This window comes from Macrotis lagotis, chromosome 3 (genome assembly GCF_037893015.1).
Source record: "Macrotis lagotis isolate mMagLag1 chromosome 3, bilby.v1.9.chrom.fasta, whole genome shotgun sequence".
NCBI lineage: Eukaryota > Metazoa > Chordata > Mammalia > Peramelemorphia > Peramelidae > Macrotis > Macrotis lagotis.
This window is the reverse complement of record NC_133660.1, coordinates 54774144-54801893: the sequence shown is the minus strand read 5'-3', so window position 1 is coordinate 54801893 and position 27750 is coordinate 54774144. Positions and strand designations below refer to the sequence as shown.

General features: G+C 36.8%; 1 protein-coding gene, 1 non-coding gene and 1 pseudogene across 3 annotated transcripts in view; 1 reads left to right on the top strand and 2 right to left on the bottom strand.

Moving 5' to 3' along the window:
* Positions 1 to 3486: 3486 nt before the first annotated feature.
* LOC141516087 (UDP-N-acetylglucosamine transferase subunit ALG13 pseudogene) lies at positions 3487 to 3751 on the bottom strand (annotated as a pseudogene).
* Positions 3752 to 3767: 16 nt separating this feature from the next.
* LOC141519820 (U6 spliceosomal RNA) lies at positions 3768 to 3871 on the bottom strand. Its single transcript, XR_012477455.1, has one exon. It is a non-coding gene; the product is annotated as a U6 spliceosomal RNA (small nuclear RNA).
* A 2946-nt stretch (positions 3872 to 6817) lies between these two features.
* ENPEP (glutamyl aminopeptidase) overlaps positions 6818 to 27750 on the top strand; it is a 113104-nt gene continuing 92171 nt past the window's right edge. For both annotated transcript variants that reach the window (XM_074228708.1, XM_074228707.1), the window contains exon 1: positions 6818 to 7560. In XM_074228708.1, coding sequence (XP_074084809.1) covers positions 6941 to 7560 — 620 coding nt within the window. In that variant the 5' untranslated portion in view covers positions 6818 to 6940. The remainder of the gene's footprint in view (positions 7561 to 27750) is intronic.

The window sequence follows — 27750 nt, the reverse complement described above, 5'->3', positions numbered from 1 at the left end:
TCCAGGCTCAGACACTTAGTAATGACCTAGCTGTATGAATTTGGGCAAGTCACTTAACCCCATTGCCTTTCAAAAATAAAAACAAAAATGCTTCAATTAAACATTTATTTTACTTTTCCTCACATAGCATCTTGGTGTCTATTATAAAGTACTGATAAAGAAATTTCATAATTACTCAAACAACTTCATCCTTTCATCTATAAATCTCATTTTTCATATCTTCCCCCTGACTCTTTATCCAGTTTCTATAATTCTTTCCTTCCCATCTTCTCACAAAAGTTTCTATTGTTTAAGTAGAAACTGGTCATTCTTGTCTGCATCCTGCAAGTAATACCTAATTTTGGGGATCTCTGAGGCAACACAGATTTTGAGTTACAGTCATGTTTATCATTGTCCTTTTAGAAGAAATTTGGGAGTTGAACTTAATCACATTAGGAAGGGAAGTTGTCATAGATCAGTTGCATTAGACTGGTTTGCCTGTGGTCCATACAGTTGTCCTTTATAACTGTCACAGAAATTTGAGAAGTCGAAGTAACCTTACCTTTTTTTTTCATATTAACTACATTCTAACTTTGTCAAACTAGCCTACTTCTTTTTCCCTTAAGAGATCACTCTCTTCCATCGGTCTATGTCCAATTTCCATCAAGATTCAGCTCAGCTTTTTCTAAGGAAGCTTTTCTTGATACCTTTAGTTATTAGTTATTTCTTTAGATATATTAGCATGTTGAAAACATGTCTAGAAGTATTTAGGTGTTACAGTGGATAAAACTGTTGTACTTGGAATCAAGAAGACCTTAATTTGAATCCTACCTCAGACACTAACTAGAAGCATTTTTTTTCACATGATAGATGGGGCAATTTGTTTTATTTTACTCTCTCTATATATGTTGTGTGATTCTGGGCTAGTCACTTAACATCTCTTTGTTTCAGTTTCCTCATCTGTAAAATGGGGATGATAATAGTATCCACTTCCTTAGGGTTGTTGTGAGGATCTAACACATGTTTGGCATTTTGCCAAGTTTGAAGTACTTTATGTGTTATTTTATCATCATCATCAATATTAACATCATCATTACTGGAAACAAAAGCTGAGATGGGGTAAGTAATCTTCTCAGGATCATACGGTTAGTGTTTGGGGCAAGATTTACACTCAGATCTCTGACTTGGGGACAACTACTCTACTATCCATTGTTCCATCACACAAGTTAAAGATTCTATTTCACCTCATTTCACAGATTCTGTTCTTTGCAGAACTTGTAAATCTCACTGAGAAAGAAAACCTGAGTTATCCTGAGACATGAAGTGCTGTCTCTGACACACACTTAACTGATCAACCCTTGATATAATCCCCAGGTAACCCTATAAGGCAAGAAGGTTATAGAGGAAGATGGGCAGGCAGACAGAAAGGAAGAAATGCTCCAGTAAAACACTGCAAAGAAAAAAAAACCACACCCAGTAACCCAGAAATGTAAAAGACAACAAGTAGGAAACCTAAATGATCGAATGATTTAATATAGTCAAAATCCACACACTTCTAAGAAACCTAGATTCAACAGCTTAATTTATTATGCTAAATATAATAAAGGAAAATTAAACCAAATAAATTGAATTCACAAATTGCAATTAGGGAAATCCAGGTCATTTCTTTACAAGAACTAATCATTCCAGAATATTAGCATTCCAAGGTGAAAAGACTTGTCATAAGTTCTATAGGTAGTGGAATCCAAAACCATTATTCTCTGATAACTTTCATATATGCTCTGAAGAGGAAAAGAGCATCAAGATTTAATATTTTCCCCAATTATTCCTGCAGACAAAACAGAATAGGAATATAGAAGAGTATGTGACCAAGAATTCTGTGAATATCAAGTAAATTATTTCAATGACTCCATCCAACAAACCCTCATAAAGCACTTTTGTAAAGTTATTTTTGTTTTTAGTATACAAAGACAAGAATTAGTGCTGCAAATTAATTCTGAAAAAAACTAGACTACATTATAACTTCATTTTTCATTCTTTGTAGCAATGTACCAAGTTTAAGTTTATTTTTTAAATATTTTTGTTTCCCAATTATGTAAAACAGTAGTTTCTACTGATTATTTTTTGTAAGATTTTGAATTTTACATTTTCCCCCCACCATCCCTTCCTTCCCCCCACCCCCTCACAGAAGGCAGTCTAATAATATTTACATTGCTTCCATTGATCAAAATTGAATGTGTTGAGAGAAAATACATATCCTTGAGGAAAAAATAAAATATTAGAGATCTCAAAATTATGTAGTACATAAGACAACTTTTTTTTTCATTGAAGGTAATAGTCTTTGGTCTTTGTTTTAACTCCACAGTTCTTTCTCTGGATACAGATGTTATTCTCCATCACAGATACCCTAAAATTGTCCCTGATTATTGCATTGATGGAATGAGCAATCTATCATTAAGGTTGATCATCACCCCCATGTTGCTGTTAGGGTGTACAGTGTTCTTCTGATTCTGCTCCTCTCACTCAGCATCAGTTCATGTAAGTCTTTCCAGGCTTCCCTGAATTCCCATTTCTAATTCTTTGCTACCACAAACAGAGCTACTTTGAATATTTTAGTACAAGTGATATTTTTACCCTTTTTCATGATCTCTTCAGGGTATAGACCCAGTAGTGGTACTGCTGAATCAAAGGGTATGCACATTTTTATTGCCCTTTGGGCGTGAGTCCCAATTGCTCTCCAGAAAGGTTGGATCAATGCACAACTCTACCAACAATGCATTAGTGTCCCAGATTTCCCACATCCCTTCCAACATTGCTAGCTGTCCTTTCTGGTCACATTGGCTAGTCTGAGAATGTGAGGGGGTACCTCAGAGATGCTTTAATTTGCATTTTACTAATCAGTAATGATTTGGAGCAATTTTTCATATGACTATGGATTGTTTTGATCTCCTCATATGTAAATTTCCTTTGCATATCCTTTGACCATTTGTCAACTGGGGAATGGCTTGGTTTTTTTTTTTTTATAAATTTGACTCCGTTCTCTGTATATTTTAGAAATGAGTCCTTTGACAGAAATACTAGTTGTAAAAATTGTTTCTCAATTTACCACATTTTTTTGATCTTGGTTATAGTGGTTTTGTTTGTGCAAAAGCTTTTTAATTTAATGAAATCAAAATTATCCAGTTTTTTTTATGAGTTTTGCAAAGCAAATGGGGTTAAGTGGCTTGCCCAAGAGCACACAGCTAGGTAATTATTAAGTGTCTGTGGCTGGATCTAAACTCAGGTACTCCTGACTACAGGGCTGGTGCTCTATCCACTGTGCCACCTAGCCACCCCATCTAGTTTGTTTTTTTATCCATTAAATGTAGACATTTTATTATGGGAATATTATTTTGGGAAAATACACTAAAGAGGATTTGATCTCACTGCAATATCTAGGAAGGCTTGGCAATAAGTGCATCTATGCCTTTTCAAATGAGTGGGTTGTAAAGGTTGAGAGACTGGTATTCATTGTGTAAATCCCACAACTTTATCCATAAATTCAGAGAAGAATTCTGGCTTGCCAGGAAGAAAATGTTTTAATGATGATAAGTCCATTGATTTTAACAGCTCAAGAAGGGTGCTGCATGTGCAGTAGAAAAGATACCCTTCTTTGTGCAGCTGTCTGGCTAGCTCTACCTGGTGATTGTCCATCAGTTTGTCATTTACGACCACCACCAAGGGCTTCTCTTCTTCCAGGGTCTCTAAGCAGCTCCCTGCACCTGCATGACTAATGATAAGATCTGATCAAAAATATGGAACGCTTCACGAATTTGAGTGTCATCCTTGTGCAGAGGCCGTGCTAATCTCTGTATCATTCCAATTTTAGTATATGTGCTGCCGAAGTGAGCACTCTAGTTTGTTTTTAATGATGTTCTCCATCTCTGCCTTGGTCATAAACTGCTTCCCTTTCCACAGATCTGACAGGTAAAATATTCCTTGATCTCCTAGTTTGCTTATAATATTGTATTTTTATGTTTAAACCCTGCATCTAGTTTGAGCTTATCTTGTAGGGTGTGAGATATTGGTCTAATCCAAGTTTCTGCCATACTAACTTCCAATTTTCCCAACAGTTTTATTGAGGAGAAAGTTCTTATCCCAGAGGCTAGGCTCTTTGGGCTTATCATACAGCAGATTACTACAATCTTTTCCTGCTGTCTCTTTTGCACCTAGTCTGTTCCTCTCTTTCTCTCCCTTTCTCCTCCACTGAACCCCCATGCTCTGCTTCTCTTTCTAAATAGCTGTGTTGACCTTGGGCAAATCACTTTTATTTCTCTGGAACTCATTTTCTTTCTCAGTGAAATAAGGTGGTTGAACTGAATTCATTTCACCAAACATGCATTAGTCATTGTACTCTGTAGAGTTGAGATGAGACTTAGTCCCTGTCTTTATGAAGATAACAGTTTAATAAAGAAATAGTGATAATTGTAAAACACAGTAATACATGATAAGAAGTACAAAATTAAGTACTGTGCAAAGTCCAAGGGTGTATACACTGTTATTAAAAAGGGGGATCAAGGAAGCCTTCAAGAAAGAGGTTGCATCTGACTTGAACTTTAAAGGAAGAGAGGAACTCAATGGTTGGAGAGGGAGTTAAACAATATTCCAGGAATAGGAAAGAATGTGAATGGAAGGTATTGGGGTGGGGAAGTTTAGGGTGTGTATGGGGGTGGATAGTCCAGTTCATAATAGGTGATAAAGGTTAAAAAGATAGATTGGGTTATGGAGAGTCTTGCTTCATGAGTAGGGAAATTGAGTTTTATTGGTGTTATTGGTCAGGCAAAAGGAAACTACAGAAGATTCTTGAATAGATGAGGTATATAAAGAAGAAGACTAGACTGGCAATAGTGTAAAGTATGAATTAAACAGAAGAGAAGCAACTAAAATAGCTCAAGCACATAGTAAATAACTAGAAGGTTCTGTGTTGGGTAGAGTGTTGGGTCTAGAGTCAGGAAGGTTCAAATCCAGCCTCAGATTGTATGACCCTGGGCAAGTCACTTAACCTCTGCCACTAGAGAAGGAAAAGGCAAATTACTTTGCCAGGAAAACCGCATGAAAAGTACTGGCATGCTGTGGTCCATGGAATCACTGAGCTTGACATGACTAATGATTGAACAAGGTGGCAGGAGATGGCAGTTAAAATCTGAGAGGTATCAGAGTCACAGTGGAGGTAGAGTCAACAGGTATTGATAGATATATTTAGAGTATGAAGGGATGATAGCCATTCTTTTACTTAAGAGGAAATGAGTCCAGAGAACTGAGACTTGCCCAAGGTCACCCAGATAGTGGGTACTTGCAGCAGGGTCAGGATTTTGGATTTTGTCTTTTGCTTCCAACTTTGACACCTTTCTGCAAGAGACCTTTAAGATTTTTGTCTATCTTATGATTCAGAATGTGGAGAATGTTTTTTTCTGACTTCTTTTCCCCTTTCCTCCTCTCTTCTTTTTCTCTCCTTTTCTCTTTTCCCATGTTCTCCCACTCAGAGATCTGACTCTATCCCTTAGTCCTGTTTCATTTGATCCAAAATATGCTTATGAGTTAGTCAATCAACAAACATTTATTAAAAGTGCCTACTATGTGCTTTGCTGGGGAGTACAAAGAAAGGCAAATGTAAAGTCCCTGCCCTAGAGGAGTTCTAAGAGGTGAGGGGAAAGACAAAGCTCAAAAAACTCTATACAAACAAGCTCCAGACAGGATTAATTTCAGGGGGAAAAAAATCAACAGTTCTAAGACACTAGTAATAAGAACCCTGAGTTCTTACTACCTGGAAGGTCTTGTGGAGAGAAGCAGTTAATAAGTTTCCCCAAGGCAGATGATTTCCCACAAGTAGGGTCCTCAGATCATAGCTACAGTTTTAGGAGGCTCTTATTTTATGTGATGAAACTAAGACCACATTAGAACTCTAGTTATAGAGCTGGGAAGGACCTCAGAAGTCACCTAGTCCAATCCCACATTTTACAGATGAGGAAACAGAAGCCCAAGGCAGTTAAATGACTTGTCGCTGATCACACAAGTATCAAGGGTGGGATTTGAACCCAAGTCTTTTGAGTTCATATTGTTCCACAATATGATTGTCAACAGAATAAGAATGATTCCATGATCTGCAAAAAAAAAAATATTATTGTTTTGCTTTCCAAGTTTAAAAAAACCCACCCAACTACTTGTTCCACTTTCCTGGTGAAAGGTAAAACAGGGGAAACAATGGAATCCTCTTGGAGGCAGAAGTTGAAATTTTCCAAGGTTTGCATAGTTTTTTACAGGAACACTTCATCTCTCTTTCTCCTCCACCCCCTTTTCTCTCCCTCTCTCCCCATCTCTCTCTATCTCTCTCTCTCCCCCTCTGTCTTTTTCTTTCTCTGTCTCTTTGCTTCTCTCCACCTTTCTCTGTTTCTCCCCCTCTGTACCTCCATGCTCTGCTTCTCTCTGAATATCTTTCTCATTCTGTCCCTGACTATCTTTGTCTCCTTCTCTGTCTCCGTCTCTCTCTTGCTCTGTGTCTTGGCATGCAACTATTCTCCAGTTACTGCTAAGTCCAGTTCTGCTTCAACTTTAACTCCCTCCAAAGGAGGCTGGCCAGGGGGAGTCATGCTGGTTTGCTGTTTCTAAGGGAGGACTCCCACTAATTTTCTTTCCCAGTTTTGAATGTCTTCCTCCAACCAGCTGAGCCCCCCCCCCCCCCCCACCGGCTTAGGGGCATGTCTCTTTGGGTGGGTGTGTTGCCTCCAAGAGAGTACTCATTAACTGAGTGGCTGATAGGAATGTGAGCAGAGAGGAAAATGGGCGGGCCAAGAGGAGGTGTGGGAATAGAAAACAGAGACCTCAGACTGGAGTTCATTTCCAAACTTGAAATAAAAGGAAATCTGCTGTCAGTGGTGAAATCTGCTATCGTTTTCATGGTTCATCCTTCTCCTTGCAAACAAAAATGAATTTTTCGGACTCCGAGTTTTCTAAAAGGTACTGTATAAGAACAAAACATGTGGTCCTTATCTGTTCAGTGGTGGTTGCTGTGGGTTTAATAGTCGGACTTTCAGTGGGACTGACCCGATCCTGTAACACAACTGAGGATTCTGGACAACCCCCGGCCACTACTCCTGGACCTTCTGCTCTCCCTCCACATGAGGCCAGTCTTTGCCCTGCCAGTGATGAAGAAGGGCAGTGGACAACTTTCCGACTGCCCACACACATCAACCCTGTGCACTATGACCTGGAGGTGAAGCCTGTGATGGAAGATGATACTTACACAGGCACGGTCACCATTCATATCAATGTGACAAAACCCACCCCATCCCTGTGGCTGCATCTCCGGGAGACATGGATCACCAAACCATTTCCAGAGCTAAAGAAATCCTCAGGAGAGCTGGTCCCAGTGAAGCGGTGCTTTGAGTACAAGAAGCAGGAGTATGTGGTGATTGAGCCTGACCATGAGCTGCCTCCAAATGATGGAGGCAACACTTATCTCCTGACCATGAACTTCAAAGGCTGGCTGAATGGCTCCCTGGTAGGCTTCTACAGGACCACCTATGAGGAGAATGGACTAATCAAGTAATGCTCATTTTTAACTCTTCTTACCCCACTCCAACTTACTTCTTCTACCCACCTCTCCTCCCCCCTTCTTTTTTTTTTAACTTTCTACTCTGCTTGCTATTGCTATTTTCTCCCACTTGGTTTTAATTTTGCCTGATCATGTGGGACACAAAATCTCTCCCACTGCCTGTGCTAACAAAAACATTTCAGAGGACTGGGAAGACTACATCTAGGGGAAATGAGTGAGATGTTTTATGGTATTCGGGGGGAAAAACATTACAGACACTATCTTGTCCTCAGTATTATTCCAAATTGCCTGGAATTTGGCAATTATTCTACACAATATCCAAAGATGATAATAATAATACTGCTTTCTGGGATGGATGGGAATGGCTTAGATTTGAAAATTTCCAAGTACTTTTGAAAGAGAATCTTGCTAAATTTGACAATACTGTGAGAAATGGGGAGAAACTGATTTATAGAGGAGTTAAATAATATCCTAGGAGTGGCCATTGTCACCATCAATGGGATAGATCAGTGACTGAGGCATGAATACTGAATAGATGTCTATTATATTTCATTGGATGATGATGTTAAGCCTATGGCTTTGAATCTTACCCAACAGTTCTTTACGTTTTTTGGCATAAAAGACATATTATAGTAGTAATAGTAGTAGTAGTATAATAAAATCCAAAGAGTTCCCCACACCCTTTTGTTGGGGACAGAATCAGGAGTCATTTTCCTCTGCTGTCTTAAAAGCTCTTGGGTTTACCTGTTCTTCCTTATCTCTTCCCCAACCCTACCCACTAGTATGTGACCCTTTTAAAAATAAGCAGGATTAAGAATTCTTCAGTACCATATTTGTGTGTCTCCCAGAGATTATTTTTCCTTTTTGAATTAAATTTTACTTTTTTTTAAATTAGCAAACATCAATTTCTCTCATACAATAAAAAAAAAAGAAAAATAACAAACCCCTTTTAAAAATATGCGGTCAACAAAAACCCTATTATCACTTATGTCTAAAAAAATATGTCTCTCTCATTTAGCATGCTGGGTCCATAACTCTGAGGTGTGCTTCCTTAGTCCTCCTGACTCCAGGGCCACCTGGCTTCCCTTCCTTCATACTCTTTTTTTTAGGGTTTTGCAAAGCAAACAGGGTTAAATGGTTTGCCCAAGGTCATACAGCTAGGTAATTATTAAGTGTCTGAGGTTGGATTTGAACTCAGGTAATCCTGATTCCAGGGCCCATGCTCTATCCACTGCGCCACCTAGCTGCCCTGCCTCCTTCATACTCTTTAAAATTATTGAGGACCTTCCAAAATGTTTATGTGTGTGTTATATCTATTGATATTTACATATGAGAAACTGAAGGTGACAGCAGTTCAGATATTTATTAATTTGAATAATAAACCCACTTCCAAAATAAGAAAAAAATTACTAAGAAGGGTAGCATGGTTTATACATTTTTATGATCTCTTTATTTTGTTGTTTAGTCATTTTCAGTTGTATCTGACTTTTTATGAACATATTTGAGGTTTATTTGCAGAAATACTGAAATGGTTTGCCATTTTCTTCAGATCATTTTGCAAATGAGGAAACTGAGGCAGATAATGTTATGCAGACCTGCATATTTTAAGCATTTGAGGCTGAAATTGAACTCCAGTCCCCGTGATTTCAGGACTGTGCTGTCACCACAGCACCACCTGGCTGTTGCTATAACTTATCAGCATTGGTCAAATCACATGCTCCCTGAGACTTGGTTTCTCAGTCTGAAAAATGAAGATATTAATCTTCATATCTCAGGGAGTTGTTATGAGGATCAAATAATTCATGTGAAACTTCCAATGAATCATGAAACTCTATTCATATCATCATCATCATAATTATCAAAGTACTTCCATACTTAAGCATCTGTGTTTTCATCAATGAGCTACTTGAATTTAGGTGACAATTCATTCTATCCTGATGGCCTTCATGAATTGTAATGATTAAAAACAAATCATCATCTCAGAGACAACCCTCTTGAAAAAAGCATCTCCAATATAAATGACCAATGTTGTAAAATTCATGTTCAGAGTTGTTCCAACTTGGTGGTATCTTCCAGATCTTGTTCTTTGACACAAGGTTGAGAATCTGGTATCCATTCCAGAGCACAAGAAATGAGAACTCATTGGAAAAATTATCAACAAAACAATTCATTTTTAAAGAATTAGAGGACACGATGCATAGACCCCAAGTAGATTCTTGGTTAATCTATTTTTTTAATTATTATTTACAATGACTTTCAGACTTTTTCAAATTGTCAACCCAATAAATGTCTCATTGTGATGAAATCATTGAGGAAGTGGAATCAAATATGGAACAAGGTCTATGGATGACTTTATTTCAGGTGCTCTTGACTGAAAACAGAGCAAAGTTATATTATTAATTATAGCTATTTTAATTTCTTTTGATGCATTTGGTGGTGTTCAGTCATTTTGGTTGTATCCAGCTCTTCATGACCCAGTTGAGGTTTTTTGGTAAAGATACAGAAATGGTTTTCCCTTTCCTTCTCTGGTCATTTTATAGATAAGGAAATTTAGGCAAACAGGGTTAATGCTGGATTTGAACTTAGATCTTCCTGTTTCCTGTGCCAACTAGCTGCTCCCAGTTCAAATCCAGTCTCAGAAACTTAACCAACTATGACTTTAGAAGAGTCAGTTCATTTTTTGTGTTTCAGTTTCATCAATTGTAAAATTGGGAAAAGATGAGATATTGTAAAGTATTTGGTACAACTATTAACATATAGTAGGTGTTTAATAATTATTTGTTTCCTTCCCCATTATTGATAATTGGGCTGGAGAAAGACAAGGCAAGACCCAAACTCAGTTTTCTCTCAGGGATGAATCTATAAATGTAAGATTTGTAAGGAAGATGACCTAAGCTTTTTTAAGTTCCATTATGAAACTTAACAGATTCCAAAGTTTACCATGGGTTTAATCAGTTATCAGGCAAGTGTTCTCACATTACATGCTATACTGCCAGTGCTTTTCTGTTCATGTGGTTTTCAAAATCTCCTGGAACAAATTGTAAAATCTTACTTGGATTGACCAATCTTCTTTTTGTTGTGGATTACAAGCCCTGAGAGAGATTGTAGATTGATTTATAAGCTTCAGTATTTTCCATTTAGTGTTTAGATTGCAGGGACAAGAAAGGGGAGGAAATGTGTGGGGTATGTAATTAGAGCAGTATAATTATTTCATATAAAAGAGAAGGTTTCATAATTTATGACATTCATAAAATTCAATTCAAGTCAATTCAAATTTTCATCTTTTTAATACAATTTAAAAATAGATTAGAAATTAATATGAACTGTTTTAGGATGATTTGATGTACAGGGATGGGTACTAATATTGGACTTGCTACCTTGCTGTTAGTGTGATCAGTCTGTTGGTATTAGACCTGTCTGTGGCCAATTGGCTCTTTCTCCCACCCCACAACTTTCTCAGTCTCTCTCTCTCTCTCTGCCTTTGTCTCTGTCTGTCTCTCTCTCTTAGTCTCTTTTGGTTTCTTAACTTTTGTTCTCATCTTTTTTTTTCTCTGTCTCTCTCATTGTCTCTCTCCCTTTCTCTCTCTTTTCTATCTCTCTCTTTTTTCTTTTCTTTTTTCTATTTTCTATTTATTTATTTAATTTCCATCCATTTGTACATGCATATTTCCAAGTTACAAAATTTCCCTCCACCCTTCTTTCCCTCTGTAGGGGACAGTCAGGTTAGCATTTTAGATACATATTTTGTTAAACATATTTACAAATTAATAATTTTTGGCATGTGGAATTAGGATTAGGGGAAGGAGATACATCAGAGATAATTTTTATAAAGTGTTCATCAGATTCAGTAGGGGTGTTTTTTTTTTCTGAGTGTTTTGTTTTGTTTTGTTTTGTTTTTCCTCTGGTTGGGTATAATATTGCCAGTTGTCTTAGCTCTCTGGACTGTCAAGAGGAGTTGCTTCCATCAAGATTGTTCATCTCATAATGCTGTTGATGTGTAGTTTGTTCTCTTGGCTCTACCTCTCTTTCTCTTTCAGTCTCTGTCTATTTCTCTTTAAACCTATCTTTCTCATTTCTGCTTTCTTTTTTTCTATGTCTCCCTCTGATTTTTTTGATTCTCTGTGTTTTTTTTTTTTGTCTCTGCTTATCTCTCAGAAAGATTCTTTGCTTCTTATTGATGTATTCTACTATGACTTTTTAATTTTGACTTTGGAAGTCCTACTTGTCATTCATGTATTATTTGCCTCTCTCATTTTTAAAAAAATTTATTTAAGGCAATGGGGGGCTAAATGATTTGCCCAAGGTTTCACAGCTAGGCAATTATTAAGTATTTGAAGTCAAATTTTAACTCAGGTCCTCCTGATTCCAGGGCTGGTGTTCTATCCACTGTGCCACCTAGCTGCCCTGCCTCTCTCACTTTGAAGCATGCATGTTACAGCTACAAATCACAGCAAAAATCTATATGACATACATGTTAAAAACCATAGCACTGAATGTCACAAAGATAGGATTGGCAGAATTGCAGGTATTAGAAAGACTAACTTCTTTGCCAGTGTGGCACTCAAAGCTAAGAAGGACAGGGAAAAGGGTGACTCATGGAGGGAATGAAGGGAGCTCTCTACAACCCAATAAGAGAGACAGCTTCTCCTCCCTTTTTGCTAAGGCTAGATTTAGCATGAGGCTTGTGGAAATAAATGGGAACTATCACTTTTCCTGAGTTGTCATAGGATCACAAAATCAGATTTGGGAAGGGATCTCAGAAAGCATATATATGTGTATATATATATATATATATACACATATATATATTCCAGTGCCTCTCATTTTACTGATGAAGAACTGAGAGCCTAAGACTAGCTTGGGGTCACATTGATAATATCAGAGCTGTGATTTCAATCCAGATCTCTTGACACCAAATTTACCATTCTTTCCACAGCACCAGAAGGATCAGAGTTCCCTGAGTCTATCATCAATCCTCCACATGGCTTGTCTGGAAGGTTAACCTCAAAAGATGTTATAAAATAACCCTGTCCCATTCTATGTGACCTCAGAATTCTTTCCTATTACTTGTCAAGAGTTCTAGAATCTCCCTTCTCTTCCCACAAACTACATGCACACATATCACTTGTGTTCTATCTCTAATAGTGGAAAAGTGGGTAAAATATTTAATTTGAAGTCAGGAAAAGTCAAGTTCATCCCCACCTTAGACATTTACTGGTTGTCTGATTGTGGAACTCATTTAATTTCTCTTAGCTTCAATTTCCCAATTTGCAAAGTAAGTATAATAAGAATACCTACTTCACAGCTTGTTATGAGGATCATATGAGCTAATAAATGTAAATAACTTTATTCAAACCATAAAACATTTCATAAATATTAGCTATTATGATTGTTGATATCATTATTCTGCACAGTACATTCTGCTGCCTATCTAGCCCTGATGTGGAAATATCTTCGCTTCAGGATAAAGTTTCCTTCCTTCCTTCTACCTTATTATCTAACTCTCTTAACTCTGCCTCCTTTTCTCCTCAGGACTGAAAGTTTTTTATTTCATCCTTTTTCAGAGTTCAGTTCTTTTTCTTTCCTTCTCAGTCTTGATTCAGAATTTCCCTTTATCTTCCATAACATTTGGAGTCTCATACTCTCAGCTGTTTATCAAAATATAATTACCTGAGTATGATACTTAAATTTTCTAGATTCAGGTAATTTATTACCTATCCCCACTATTGTGGGGGATAAAATGATGTAAAAGATGTTATATCTGCCCTACAAGAACTTAGCAGCAACCTACTTTTTATAGTAGAATAGATACTGAATTTGGAGGGACAGAATCTGAGTTCAAATTCCAGTTCTAACACTTTTTCATTGTGAGACTGAGGGTAAGTTATTTAATTTCTTTGAACCCCAAGTTTCTTATGTACAATATGAGATTTTGGACTAGATGATCCTCTGAAGTTTCTACAACTCTACAAACTTATATACAGTTCATAGGTGTTTTTCTCAGCTCTGGAAATAAATACAATTAATAGAATTCTCATGGATCTGTGCTCTCATAGAATTGAGTGTTCCTTCAGTGATATAGATCTGCCTTGTGTGACCACTTGTTCATGTCTTATAAGTTTGCCATAGGTAATGCATGGAACATGCTAAGAACCTTCCTTAATGTCCCAAGACAACAAACACACTAATGGCCTTACTTGTTTTGTCCTGACACATGAAGGTACCAGGGGAGTTTGCCATCTGATTATCTGTTATCCCCTCTTTTGCCATGCAACTTGTCCAAATTTTGTTCTGATTCTCCATTTCCCCAATGACATCTTTATGTCAGTTTTCTTCAAAGTTTCTTATTGGTGATATGTTGCAGCCCACCTGCAAGTACCACGTTCTTCCCCATTGTATTCTGTATTTTTAATTCTTCAGAGATAGTTTTAATCCATTCCTCAATGTTACATAGTAACTCTGGTAGAATTTCAGCATTAAAAAGAGAGTCTTTGTTTTCATGAGAAACTAGGGGTCATTAAAAGAACTTTGCAATTCCCCCAAATCAATCCAGTCTGTCTCCTCCTTTGTCCAATTAGCTATCATTTTCACTGTTTGTTCCAGATCTATGTATTGATGATTGAGTTTTATAGGCTGTCCATTTAAATGAATGTTCTAGTTTGGGTAACTTACATTCTTCATTCACTTAGTCTTTGGTAGATGATCAGGTCAAATCTTCCAGGAGGCTCTGTAATATCCTAGTGTTGTTCAGTTATTTTCAATCGTGATGACTCTTTGTGACCCCATTTGAGGTTTTCTTGGTAAAGATCCTGGAGTGGTTTGCCATTTTCTTCTTCAGCTCATTCCCCGCCCCCCCCCCCCCCACACACACACACACACAAATAAGGAACTGAAGCAAATAGAGTTTAAGTAACTTGCCTAGGGTCACACAGGTAGTAAGTGTCTGAAGTCAGACTTGAACTCAGGAAGTTGAGTCTTTCTGAATTCAGGCCCTATAGTTATCCACTACACCACCTAACTGCTCAGTAAGGTACAATATCATCCACAAATAGAAGCATCTTAAGGACCTCACTATTCAAAGGAAATCTCTGTTTAACTTGGACTCTGCTGTTTCTCCTTTATCACCTTTTTTTGAGCAGAGTCCCTTGCTTTCTTCACTCTGATTATTGATGATTCGTATATTATTTTAAAGGTCTATTTTTATTGTTATATCTTGCAAAGAATCTTGAATGATTCTAATGTTTGAGTGGGATAAACCTACATACAGGCAATGAATATTTTAGGACTAGGGCACTTAGGTGACACAGTGGATAGAGTGCCAGACCTGGAGTCAGAAAGATTCATCTTCCTGAGTTCAAAGCCAGTCATAGATACTTACCATCTGGGTGATCCTGGTTAAGTCACTTAAACCTATTTGCCTCAGTTTCCTCATCTGTAAAATGAGCTGAAGAAGAAAATGACAAACTACTTTGGTATCTTTGCCAAGAAAGCCCCAAATGCTTTGGATAGCATTGAAAAGACTCAAACATAACCACACCACAAGAATTCAGAAAAATGCAAATCCATTTTGATCTTCTGTCATTTTGGAATATGTGGGATTTAATGAGCAGAATTCTGATAGTAGAGAAAGGTAGAAAGACTCTATAAAGTTAAAGGTATGAACAAAAACTGGGAGTCAGAATTAAAAAACAATCTTTGTTCAGGGTATGACAGATAAACCACTCTGAAGAGGATTTACATAAAGGAAGACTGAGATTATTGGGCTGGAAAAGAAAGATGAGAGGACATTGTGAAAGACTTTGAATACAAGCTAAGTAAGATACAGTTTTATTCTTTAGACTGTGGGGTGCCATTGAAGATTTTTAATCAAGAGTATGACGTGAAAAAAGTGGTCTTTTAAAAAGATTAACCTGGCAGCAATGTGTAAAATGATTTGGCATTGGGAGAAAATTAGAAATTAGAAGGCAAGGCAGAAGGCATTTGCAACAGGACATTTGTGAGATAATAAAAACCTGGGTTAGAGAGATGGAAATGAGAATTGGGAGGAAGGGATGGATTCCAAAAACATAAATGAAGATTGACTGGGACTGATGACTAATTGTATTTGGGGATCAAGGGAGATGACTTTGAAGTTTCAGGCCTAGGTGACTGGCAGAATGTCATATTTGAAATTAGTAAGATAGAGGAGAAACTGGTTGTAGGGAGAGGGGAAAAAAGATTTTTTTTTTTTTTTAGGATGAGTTTTCTTTAGATAAGATTGTACAGAAAAAGAGGTAGTATGGTGAAGTGGATAGAGAGAAGACCTTGGAACTAAGCTAGGAAGACCTGCATTTAAGTTTCACCTCTGACACATCTTGACTGTGTGACTCTAAACAACTTTTTAATCCCCCAGGCAATTCTGATGAGAAGTAAGAGAAAGATGCCAACCTTATTTAGTTGGGAGTTTTCTTCCTCTTATACTAGTAAAATCATGGGTACAGTGCCTAGACCTTTCTTATTAGCAAAATTCAAGTCAAATGTAGTGGCCAATGTTGATACCTTCTATTAACAATCAATAAAGTTTAAAAAAAGTAGAATGTTGTAATCATGTTATTGTTGGTCGGTCACTTTGTCAGATGGTAGGATGGGTGGATGCACTTTTTTGGTCAAAACAATACACTTAAGTATGTAAAGTAGAGGAATGTTTTTAGAAAATTACTTTTAAGATGATTGAAAAATGTCTATGTGCAATTCTATAGGACTCAAGATGACAAATGTTCTTCACATCCAGAGGAAGGACTGATAGAGTCTGAATACAAATTGAGGCATATACTAGTTTCGCTTTCTGTATCTTTTTCCTCTTTTTTTCCCTCTTGGTCTGTCTCTTCTTAATAAAATGACTAATATGGAAATTTGTTTTGCAAAATTTCACATAGAATCCATTTAAAATTCTTCCCTTTTTAGGGAGAGAAAGGGAGGGAGAAAATTTATAAATGAATGTGAAAAATTTTCTTTACATGTAATTGGAAAAAAAATAAAAGGAAAAAGAAAAAAGAAGAAAAATATCCATGTGAGGCTATCCAGTAGATAGCTGGAAATGTGGAAATAGATTTCAGAAAAGAATTTAGTGTCTTCATTGTAGATGAGAGTTATCTGAATAGAAAAGAAAATAAGTTGAATTAATGGGAATGGATGACATTTCCAACAAAAATAAAATAAAGGGGGAAAAAAGTAGAAGTCCAAGGATGGAATGTTGGGAAATTTTCATTTTGTGGGATAAGAAAAGGAAACAAGTCCAGCAATGTATGTCATGAGATTCAGTTTATAGTTTTGCAGGTGAGAAAAATTGTGACCCAGAGAGTTAGATAACTTGTTTATGGCCATACAGGAAACAGATTATATTCAAACCCAAGTCATCCATTTGATTCTAAATCTATTGTTTTTTTATTTGAAGTTTTAGGAGATACCTGATTTCCCCATTAAGAGGCTATTAAAATTTCTATGATTTTCTAGAGGCAGAATCTGAATAGGGTATGGAATTTAAGATTATTGCTCCCCCCAACAGAATAAAGCTAAAAATAGGTAAGGTTCCTCTTTTAGTTGTTTCATCCCTGAAGTGTATAGATATTGATTTTCTATAGGCAAAAAATAGGTTGGTGACAGTGGGTGTAGAAAGGAGGGAACAGATGTGGGAGATAACAATGATGACTAACATTTTTTTTGAGATCACACTTGCTATTTTTGATTCAGAAAAATATGGTTGTTCTCTACCTCTCCTGCCCAGGATCAAGAAGCAGAGAACAATAATTTTTTTCTGTTTTTTTAATTGAAATTTTATTTTTTTCCAATTATAGGCAATGGTAGTTTTTCAACATCCATCAATTTGCTACAAATTTATGAGTTTCACATTTTTCTACAACCTTCCCTCCCTTCCCCACTCCCCATGGTGTCAAACAGTCAGGATCCTTCCCTTGCCCTCTCCCTCCTTCTCCTTTCCATCCCTACTTCCCTCCCACCCCAACTTTATGCCCATCCTCAATTTTGGTTTTGCACTTTTCCTTCTCTCGCCTTTAGACTCCACTTGGTGTCCTGACTCCTAATTGCCAAAAGACAACACTTTCAAGACTATTCCTCCTGTTTTCTCTTCCTCTTCCATTTCCATTTTCTCTCCCCTTCCCTTACCCAAATTTTGTTTTTAGTACAGTTCAGAGGATCTAAAAATCACAAGTGTCCTGCAAAGGACACTTTTTTCTTAGTTCCTTGGGGATATTTTCCAAAAAACCTTTAAAAGATTTATTTAAAAAAAAGAAAAAAAGAAAAAGAGGTGCAGCCACACTCCTGAGAATATTTTTAGCCATCAATGTTCACACGTAGCATCAACCCATGCAGGATAGGTTTATATATTTGTATATTAAAAAAAAACTTAAAATGTTTAAAACTGTTCCAAGTTTTTTGGGGGAAAGTTTTCATTAGTCAATGTATTTTAATATGGTATTAAAGTAATATTCAATAGGAAAGTTGTACATGTTTAACATATTTACATATTAGTCGTGTTGTCAATGCGGAATTGGAACTAAATGAAAAGAAAAAACAAGGGAAAGGAAGGAAAAACATAAAAGAAAATTTTAAAAGTGCACATAGTATGTATTCAGACCCTGTGGGTTTTTTCCTTCTGAATATACTGGCATTGTCCATAGCAGGTCAATGATGGGTATTAATATAGTTCTTTGAAGTGTTTAATCTAATTTACATTGTGTCTCAAAAGTCTTAGTGCAATCTTGTTATTAAAGCTATTAATGCTTATTAAATATTGAAATTTATTAAATATTAGTTATTAAACTGAATATCCCCATTTTACAGATGAAGTAATTGAAGCTCAGAGAAATTAAGTGAGCTATCCACAGGCCCACAATGCTAAATCCAAAGTGACATTAGAAACCAAGTTTTCCTGATTTCGAAACTGTGACATTGGGGAAGTCACTTTAATTTCTCTGTATCACAGTTTCTTCATCTGGAAAGTGAAGGACTCAGACAATAATTTCTACTGTCCCTTCAAGTTCTAAAAGTACGATTCTGTGATTTTTTTTACATTCAACTCTGATTGCTTTAGGGGCCCAACTACTGGGTTGAAATCAATAGAACTTGACAAAGAATTCAGTAAGAGATGTGGGAGATGAGAGATAGGGAAAATCCAAAATACTTCTGAGTCTCTCTGTGATGGAGACTGAAAGAGCTCTGGGTTCAACAGCCAATATGAGGAAGTTGGGAGGAGAAGGTCAGGGAAGAGGAGCAGAGGGGGATCAAGAGATCCATGGAAGGCATGCTATTTAAGATTCCATCTTAGGTTCCAAACTCTATGTCTACGTGGTTGTACTTATGCTTGTCTCTAGCATCTTTATGTGTTTGGATACAATTATGCATGTGTGTGTATTGAGCTATCCATACATATCTCTATAACTATATATGTACATATAAAACACTATATCAGTGTATATGTTCAAATATTATGTTTATACATAGAATATGTAAAGACTATAGAATTTTTTCATATATTAGATTTTGAACAGCTATACGTACAATACTGGATTTATGTGCATATGCATATATAATATAGAGCCACCACAATACATAATGCATCATAAAGAAAATTAAAGAGATATATATATACACATATATACACACATAAACACAATTATGAAATACTTTCTAAAAGTTGCTCAATGAAATAATGTGGATTATACCCTTGTGCACACATGTATATCATATTCCAAGACATCTCACTGAAACCTCAAACTAAACAGGTCTTCAACTGAATTCTTAATTCCTTCTTTTTGCCCCTACTCCAAACTTCTCCGTTTTTGTTGCTATAACTGCTTAACAGCCTCACTTGGAAAACCACACAACACACACACACACACACACACACACACACACACACAAACATATATGCACAATATGCTTATGTATACAGGTGGCCACACACGCACACACATGCAATACACACACATGTGCTTGTAGAAGTGAATTCTTTTAGTTGCAGCCTTTCACAAAGCTTGTCTAAAGTGGAAGGGGGCTCATGATTTGTGTCAATGGAGTAAATAGTCAATGCTGAGAAGAAGCTCCCACATTATTGAAGCATTATTATTTTTGGGGTTGTTGTAGAAACAGGAACTTGGAAAAAATATTCACAAACTAAAAAGGGAAGGGAGGGAAGGAATTGACGTCAGAGAACTCCCAGGGGTAACCATGAAGAGGAACACAGTACCAGCCAGTCCCAGCTTTGATGAGGATGCAATTGTGATTCATTTGTGACTCTGCTGTATGATCTTGGGTAGGTCATTTAGCCTGTCTTAGTCATAGTTTGCTTTGGAATAGCGCCTTTTTTGACTTAAATCCAAGTTGGTAACCACTAAAGGCTCCAGTCCCCAAAAAGGAGAGACAGGAATAGAGAAATTTGATAAAAAGGTGAGGGGAATATATTGTTGAATGTATGGCCTCTGGTAACAATAAGAATAATTCCCATTTTATTTTTAGAGTTACAAAGCACTTTCTAACCAGAAATTCCATGAGGTAAATAAGATAAATAAGGAAACTCAGTCTTATAGAGCTTAAGTGATTTTGTTACAGTCTCACTCGAGAGTATCACAATGAAAGCACTACATTTTAAAAGAGGTTCTACAAAGCTGTTACCTGGTACCTTTCAAGTTACCTGGTGCCTTTCAAGTTACCTGGTACCTTTCAAGTATGGGAGCAAGAATAATTTGCAAATAATTAGAAGACTTTTCCCCATTTTGGGGGAAAAAGGGAGCTGGTCCCAGACATGACTGAAAAAGAGAAAAATCAGAGTCTGGGTTGAGCCAACCAAAAAAGGGGACATGGTAGGAGATGGGAGGGGGAGGTCATGGCCATGGCTTCAGGTAAATCAACTCAGTGTGTCCTTATGAAAGCATTATTTGGTTCTTATCAGCAATGGTGAGATAACAATTTGTTCCCAGGAAAGCCAGCTCTTCTATTTATGGTGTAGGTAGCTTGCTAGGTAGATCTTAACTGGCTACAGGAAAGACTATTTTGGGGCCAACGGTGTAGAGGGAGAACCTAGATAAAAAGAAAAAATAGAATACTCTCTTAGGGATCAAAGAAGAGCTTGGATTGGGAGTAGAAATCAAATAGTCTTTTAAGGATATTATATATATATATATATAAAATATTTACAAGATCTGCTATCTCATTTGAGTCTCATAACAACCCTGTGAGGTGGGTTCTATTATTACTCTTTTACACATACTAAATCATTTCATTTTAGATGAGGAACCTGAGAAAGCTTATGTGGCTTGACCAGGTTCATATAGCTGGTAAATATGTGAGGCAGGATTTGAATTCAAGTCTTACTGATTCTGATTTAGGCAACAGATGGCATAGGGTATAAGATTTGGAGTCATTTAATATCTTGGAATCTCAATTCTGCATCAGCAAAATGTAGATAACAATTGGACCCTCTTCACAGGCTGGTTGAAAATCAAATGGCATACTACGTAAAGTAAAGCCTTTGTAAACTTGAAATTACTAGATGAATTTTGTCAAGTCATTTTTCAATTGTATCTGCTTCTTCAGGACCCCATTTGGGAGTTTTCTTGGCAAAGATACTCAAGTGGTTTGCCATCCTTCTCCAATTCATTTTACAGATGAGAAAACTGAGGCAAATAGAATTAAGCAACTTGTTTAGGATCACACCACTACTCAGTGTCTGATAAGATCCAAATTCGGGAAGGTGAATCTTCTTAACTCCAAATCCAGCCCTCTAACCACTGTGCCACTTAGCAGTCATTTTATTATTATTATTTAAGGATATGACAAGGAAATTAGCATGAGAACTAGAAGAGTAGGCAGTTAATAAATGATTAAGTGATAAGACTCTTGAAGTTCATATTCTGAACCACATACTGTACAAAAGTTCTGAAAAGAGCTGACATGGTAAGTATTTATGGAGTTACAGAAGAAGGGAAAGGAAAAGTTCATGTCCCTGAGGGCTGTGTTAAGCAAGAAGTCATTGACTATTTTGTTGGATGGCATCATGAAGTGCTCATCTTCCTTGTGGGGGAATCATGTATATTACTCTGAATTTATGGTAAAAGTATTCTCTGCATTATAAACCTCAAAATCAGAATTGTGCAAGACTGCCCTCCCAGAGTTGGAGTAGTCTGAGGGATTAATAATCAAAAAGTACTTGGGAAATGAACAGTTATAGCAATGGGAAATGACTTAGAATTTCATTGGGCTTAGAAATCTCCCAGTTGGGGTGGTATGGGGGCTCAGGGACTCTTTGCCCCAGGGCCAGGGATCTGTCTGCTGTGCCACTCAGCTACCCTACAGCAGAGTCAGAGTGAAAGGAGAGAGAAAATAGAGTACATGGTAGTGGAGAAATAAGAAAAGAGGGAGTTGTGATCAACAATGGCAATGGTGGAAAAATATGGAAGTGACTTTTGGGATGGACTTATCATAAAGAATGTGATCCACCGGTGACAGAGTTGTTGGTGTTGGAACAAAGACTCAAGCACATTTGTTATTATTATTATTTTGGGGGGTGCAGGGCAAATGGGGCTGGGTGGCCTGCCTGGGGCCACATAGCAGGGTGATCTTTGGGTGTCTGAGGCCAGATTTGGACCCGGGTGCTCCTGGCTCAAGGGCCGATGCTCTGTCCACCACCCAGCCACCCCTACTATTATTACTATTTTATTTTATTTTGGATCTTTTTTCTTTTTTTTTTGGTTTTTGCAGGGCAGTGGGGTTGGGGTGGCTTGCATGTCATAAGGCTGGGTGATTGTTGGGTCTATGGGGCAGGATGTGGGCTCGGGTGCTCATGACTCCAGGGCTGGTGCTCCGTCCATTGAGCCACCTGGCCATACCTACAATTATTACTATTATTTTTTTAATTCCAATTTTTTTCTCTCCCCTTTATTTTATCGCTCAAGTGAGTCTATATTTTTTGGGGGGGAGGGGGTATTTTGTTTACTCTTAAACAAGAATATTTTATTAATGTATAAAAAACATTATTTGTACAAAATGAGAATAAATAAATATTAAATATAAAAAAAGAAATCTCCCAATCACTTCTTCTCTTAAATGGACTGAGAGCTGATCCCTTAGACAGAAAAAGGTAATCTACTAGGCTGGCAAAATAAAGATTCTATTAACCATTGGGAAGACCACACCAAGAAGTGGCTAGGAATGCAGCATTTGCATTCAGGAAAACCTGAATTCAAATCTGGTCTCAGACACTTACAAATTGTATGATTCTGGACAAGTCATCTTTGTTTGCTTTGGTTTCTTCATCCATAGCCACATCACATGTTTGTTATGACAAAATGAGATTTATGTAAAGCACTTTACAAACTATAAAATACTATATGAATATTAGCTATTATTAATAATTAAGATAGCTTTGAACAATAAGTGAAGATACTTGGTTTCATCCAAAAGTAGAAATCACCTTAAGGAAATGTGAAGGAAGCATGATGCAGTGAAAAGAATATGGGCTCTGTTGGTAGAGGTCATGGGTCTAGATCCCCCCACTACGGCACAGTTAGTAGAGCAATGGATAGAAGATGTGAAGTCAGGAAGACCTGAGTACAAATCTGTCCTCAAACACTGCTTAACTGTGTGACCATGAATAAGTCCCTTCACCTGTTTGCCTCAGTTTCCTCATCTATAAAATCAGACTAATAATAATAATAGCTACAAGGATCAAATGAGATAATAATTATAAAGGGCTTAATACAGTGGATGACACATATTAGGTACTATATAAATATTAGCTATTTTCAATGATTATTTTGTGATAGTGAATAAGTAATACAATTTCCTCACTGGTAAAATGAGGGAATGGACAAGAAGGACTCTGCAATCTCTTCCTATTCTAGATCTATGATAATTAGTAGTAATAGTTATTATAAAAGTAATTTAGTAACCAAATTATTAATTATAAATAATAATGGTCATTATAAATAATAAAAAATGAGAAATACTATATATATGTATATATACACAGATCATTCAAAGTAAACAGAGAAAAAAATGAGTCATGGGTGAAAACAGAACTTATAAGTGCTGTGCATGAAAGATTTCTACGATTTTACTAATCATGAGAAAACTGAAAGGTTAGTGGAGATAAGAATTTGCTTTCCTCATCCAATACACTGAGAAAGATTTACAGAGACAAAAGACAGTGACACAGTACCAGTCTCAAATAGCCTGCATGCAGCAAAAATGCCTGGGGAAATCATACCCAGTGATAAGACCAAGAACACTGGAGGAGGACAGCCTAGCTAAAGTGGCTCTTGGTGGAGGGGAAGGGAGGACAGAGAGAGAGATAGAGAGAGGCAGAGAGAGAGACAGAGATGGAGAGGAAGGGGGGGAAGGGGAGGAGAGAAAGTAAATTACTCGACTGAAAATAAAAAGGGCACTTTATTTTTTAGGTTGTTGTTGTTTTGTTTTTTTTTGCAAGGCAAATGGGGTTAAGTGGCTTGCCCAAGGCCACACAGCTAGGTAATTATTAAGTGTCTGAGACCCGATTTGAACTCAGGTACTCCTGACTCCAGGGCCGCTGTTCTATCCACTATGGAACCTAGCCGCCCCTAAAAGGGTACTTTAAATAAATTAATCAAGTTGAAAAGATCTCAGAGGTCATCGTTTTATAGTTAAGGAAAATGAGGCACAGAAAGATTGTGATTTGACCAAAGTTGAAAGTGGGTAATAGAATCAGGATCTGAACCTAGGTCCTATAATTATAACTTCATATTAGATTGGAAGCTCCTTGAAAGCAGGGGCTGTTTTTGCTTCTTTCTGTTTCCCCAGCACTTATGTCTGATACATAGTAGATGTTTAATAAATGTTTACTGACTGACCCTAATTTCAAGTGCAGTACTTTTCCCAGTCTACCAGACCTTTCTGAACCACAGTATCCTCATATGTAAATTGTACTAGATGATCTCTGAGATTCCTTAAGGCTCTGATATTGTTATGTAGTCTATCTATCTGAGAGGACTAAATATTTATTTTTAAATTTTATTTATTGATTTTTATTTTTTCAATTATATGCAAAGGTAGTTTTCAATATTCATCCTTTTCCAAGTTTTTGAGTTCCACATTTTTTGACCATCCTCCATTCCCTCTCCCCACCCCATAGCAGTGACCAATCTGATACAGATGAGAATGCTATATTCTTAGTAAAGCAAAGAAAGTAATACAGCTGAGCTGTGGAGAAAGGATGTGGGGGTGGGAAGGGAAACGGAAGGGAATAAGCAGATATAAATGTGCTATTATCTTCTTTGAAACTCTCAACACCTCCATAAAGGAAGATGCTATTATTATTAGGAAACTGAGGCAAATAGGGGTTAAGTGATTTGCCCAAGGTCACACAACTTGTAAAGGTCTCAGGTCTTCCTAGTTCCAAGTCCAGTCTTCTACTCACTGGACCAACTAGCTGTCTGAAGACACCAACTCATGCTGGTAGCCCCAAGGAGTAAACCAGCCTCTCCAATACTGGGACTATCTATAGCTAGCATATCATAGAACTTCCAATTTATTTAAAAAACACCTCTCGGGGCAGCTAGGTGGTACAGTGGATAGAACAGCGGCCCTGGAGTCAGGAGTACCTGAGTTCAAATCCGGCCTCAGACACCTAATAATTGCCTAGCTGTGTGACCTTGGGCAAGTCACTTAACCCCACTGCCTTAAATAAATAAAAAATAACTCTCCTTCTTTGTGCAGAATCTTTTTAAAAAATGCTTGGAGGAAAGAGAAAAAAAGACAGATAAGACCTTGTGACAGTGAAACTTCTGGTTAGTTCAGTTATTTATTGAGTGTTCCCTTGTGTAAGCTGACCAGTGGACTTAGGTCCAGAGAACAGTATAGGGATTTTCTTGAAGTAAATGTCTCAAGGTCAAGATCAAAGAAAACAGCATTATTTAGTGTACTTTATGCCTCATTCCCTTTGGGGTATGTCTGGGGGATCCTGACAGCCCTACTTCCCCAGATCCTGGCATTTGGGCTCATTTCATCACAGGATCATCTAAAATAACTTCCTTGGGACAGATGGAAGATCTCTCCTGAGATAAAATCTGTGAATTCTTTCCTATCAGCTTTCAAGGACACAACAATGAATCCTTTGTAGTAAGGGGGGGGGGGGGAAGGAACATGTCGGGGGGAAAAAAAACATTATGAGGTGTTTTCACCTATTTTTCCTGGAAAAATTGAACTTCTATCATTAGTATTTTGATGAGACACTAATATTTAACTCTGGATGTTTTTCCTGTAAAAATTCAATCTAAGCTTAACTAAACATCAAATCTATTTTGTTTAGAATTTTAAATTTGATATGTTCTGTTAAAATCGATATATTCTGTTCTTAAGAAACCAGGATCAGTTCATGCTAGAATAGAATGAGCTATAGAAATAATATAAACTTTCATTGTCATTTCTAACCTGCTTTTAAATAATTACCCCATCTTCTGAGTTTATCTCTCCTTCATTTCCATATATATATCCCCTCCCTTTTTTCCCTTCCCAGGGCTCTTTCAATTATTTTTAAAGTTTTTCACCAAAACAAACCAATATATTGAATGAGTCTAAAATTGTATATACAAAATACTGTATTCTTAATCCCTTGAGTCTGTATGTGTAGGAGGTAGATTTCTTTGTTTCTTTCAAGTAGGAAAAAGCCAGATCTTAAGCATCAAAGTGAGTGAGTTGTACTAGCTAATATCCAAGGTGTCTGATGCTTCTACAATCCTGTGTCCTATGTCTTGTGTTCTTTTCCATGACTCTTGCAGCTGTAGAGGAAGCTCTTTTCATAGTGGCTTCCTTTGACCCCCGTTGCTATTCAGCTGGCCAAATTGTTGATGTCCCTCTCTGGCTGACCACAGCATGAGCATCCTCATTGAAAAGAGAATACAAAATGACACAAGATATGCAAAAGTTTATTTTTTTTTTAATTTTTAACTAGCTCAGAATAAGTGGTTCCGACTTGCTTCATCAGTTCCCTTCTTTACAATCCTCTCTAAAACAATTTTGTTCTGACATATTTTAGAGCAGTTGGATAAACTGCAAAATTTTCCTAAGAATCAGTGGGTTGTGCAAATGACTTTTTAACAAAGGTTAAAGTGACTCTGCCATAGTCTGACACCTCAGAAAGTCCAAGTGGCATCAGAATTATTCAAGGCACACCTAAGAATAGCACTGGGCACATTGTGCTCTGAAAGGGCTATTTTCCATGACTATACCACAATGGATATGAAAACATACTTTTAAATGGAATTTAAACCAAACAAGGTCTCTAAGAATTTTCTTTCTGAAGTGCTATTCATTTTCATTTACCATGTAGCCCTGAGCCAGTTTTCATAGAATTGTGAATCTTCTTTCCAGAAGTTAGATTTTTTCATCAACTGAAAAGTTCCTAATATTTGACATTTGGGGGGTTGCTGCATGAAAACTTTTACAACAGGGTTTGCCCTTGGCTAGATTCTGAACACAAAAATGTATCAGATTACATCTTTAACTCAATTTATGGTTTTCTCTGATTTCTTATAAAAGAATGATATTTCCAAAGTGGTTATCCTTCATTACAATGAAATTTGATATCTAATGATTACAATTTCAGAACGATTATGAATTCATTTTCTTTCTTAGCAGTAAATGTAGACTTGGATGAAGTGAATTAAGCAGAACCAGGAGAATGAATTAAACAATGACCATAATAATATAAAAGAAAATAACATTGAATGACAACTTCAGAATTCAAGAAATATTTTCAAAGGACAGATGGTGAAGGTAGCCTTCCAGTCCTCAGAATAGCACTTGTAGATTACAGGTGTAGGAGACATACTTTGGCCAATGGTTTTTTATTTTAAGTTATTGATATCTTTGGTTTTTTATATTTGTTTTCTGTTGCTCTTTCTTCAGACTGTTTTCCTGGTTCTTCTATAAACTCTGATACAATTATAAATTTTGGGACCTCTCAATTTTCTATATAGTTTTCATTTCTTTCAGAACAATGATATTCCATTATTTTCAGGTACCACAATCAGGGCATTCATAAATAAATCATAAATTATTAGTTAACAATGTATTATGGGATATAAACCAATTAATAAAAGTTAACTCATAAATATTTATTAAGTACTAGTAATATATGCATTGGTAATATT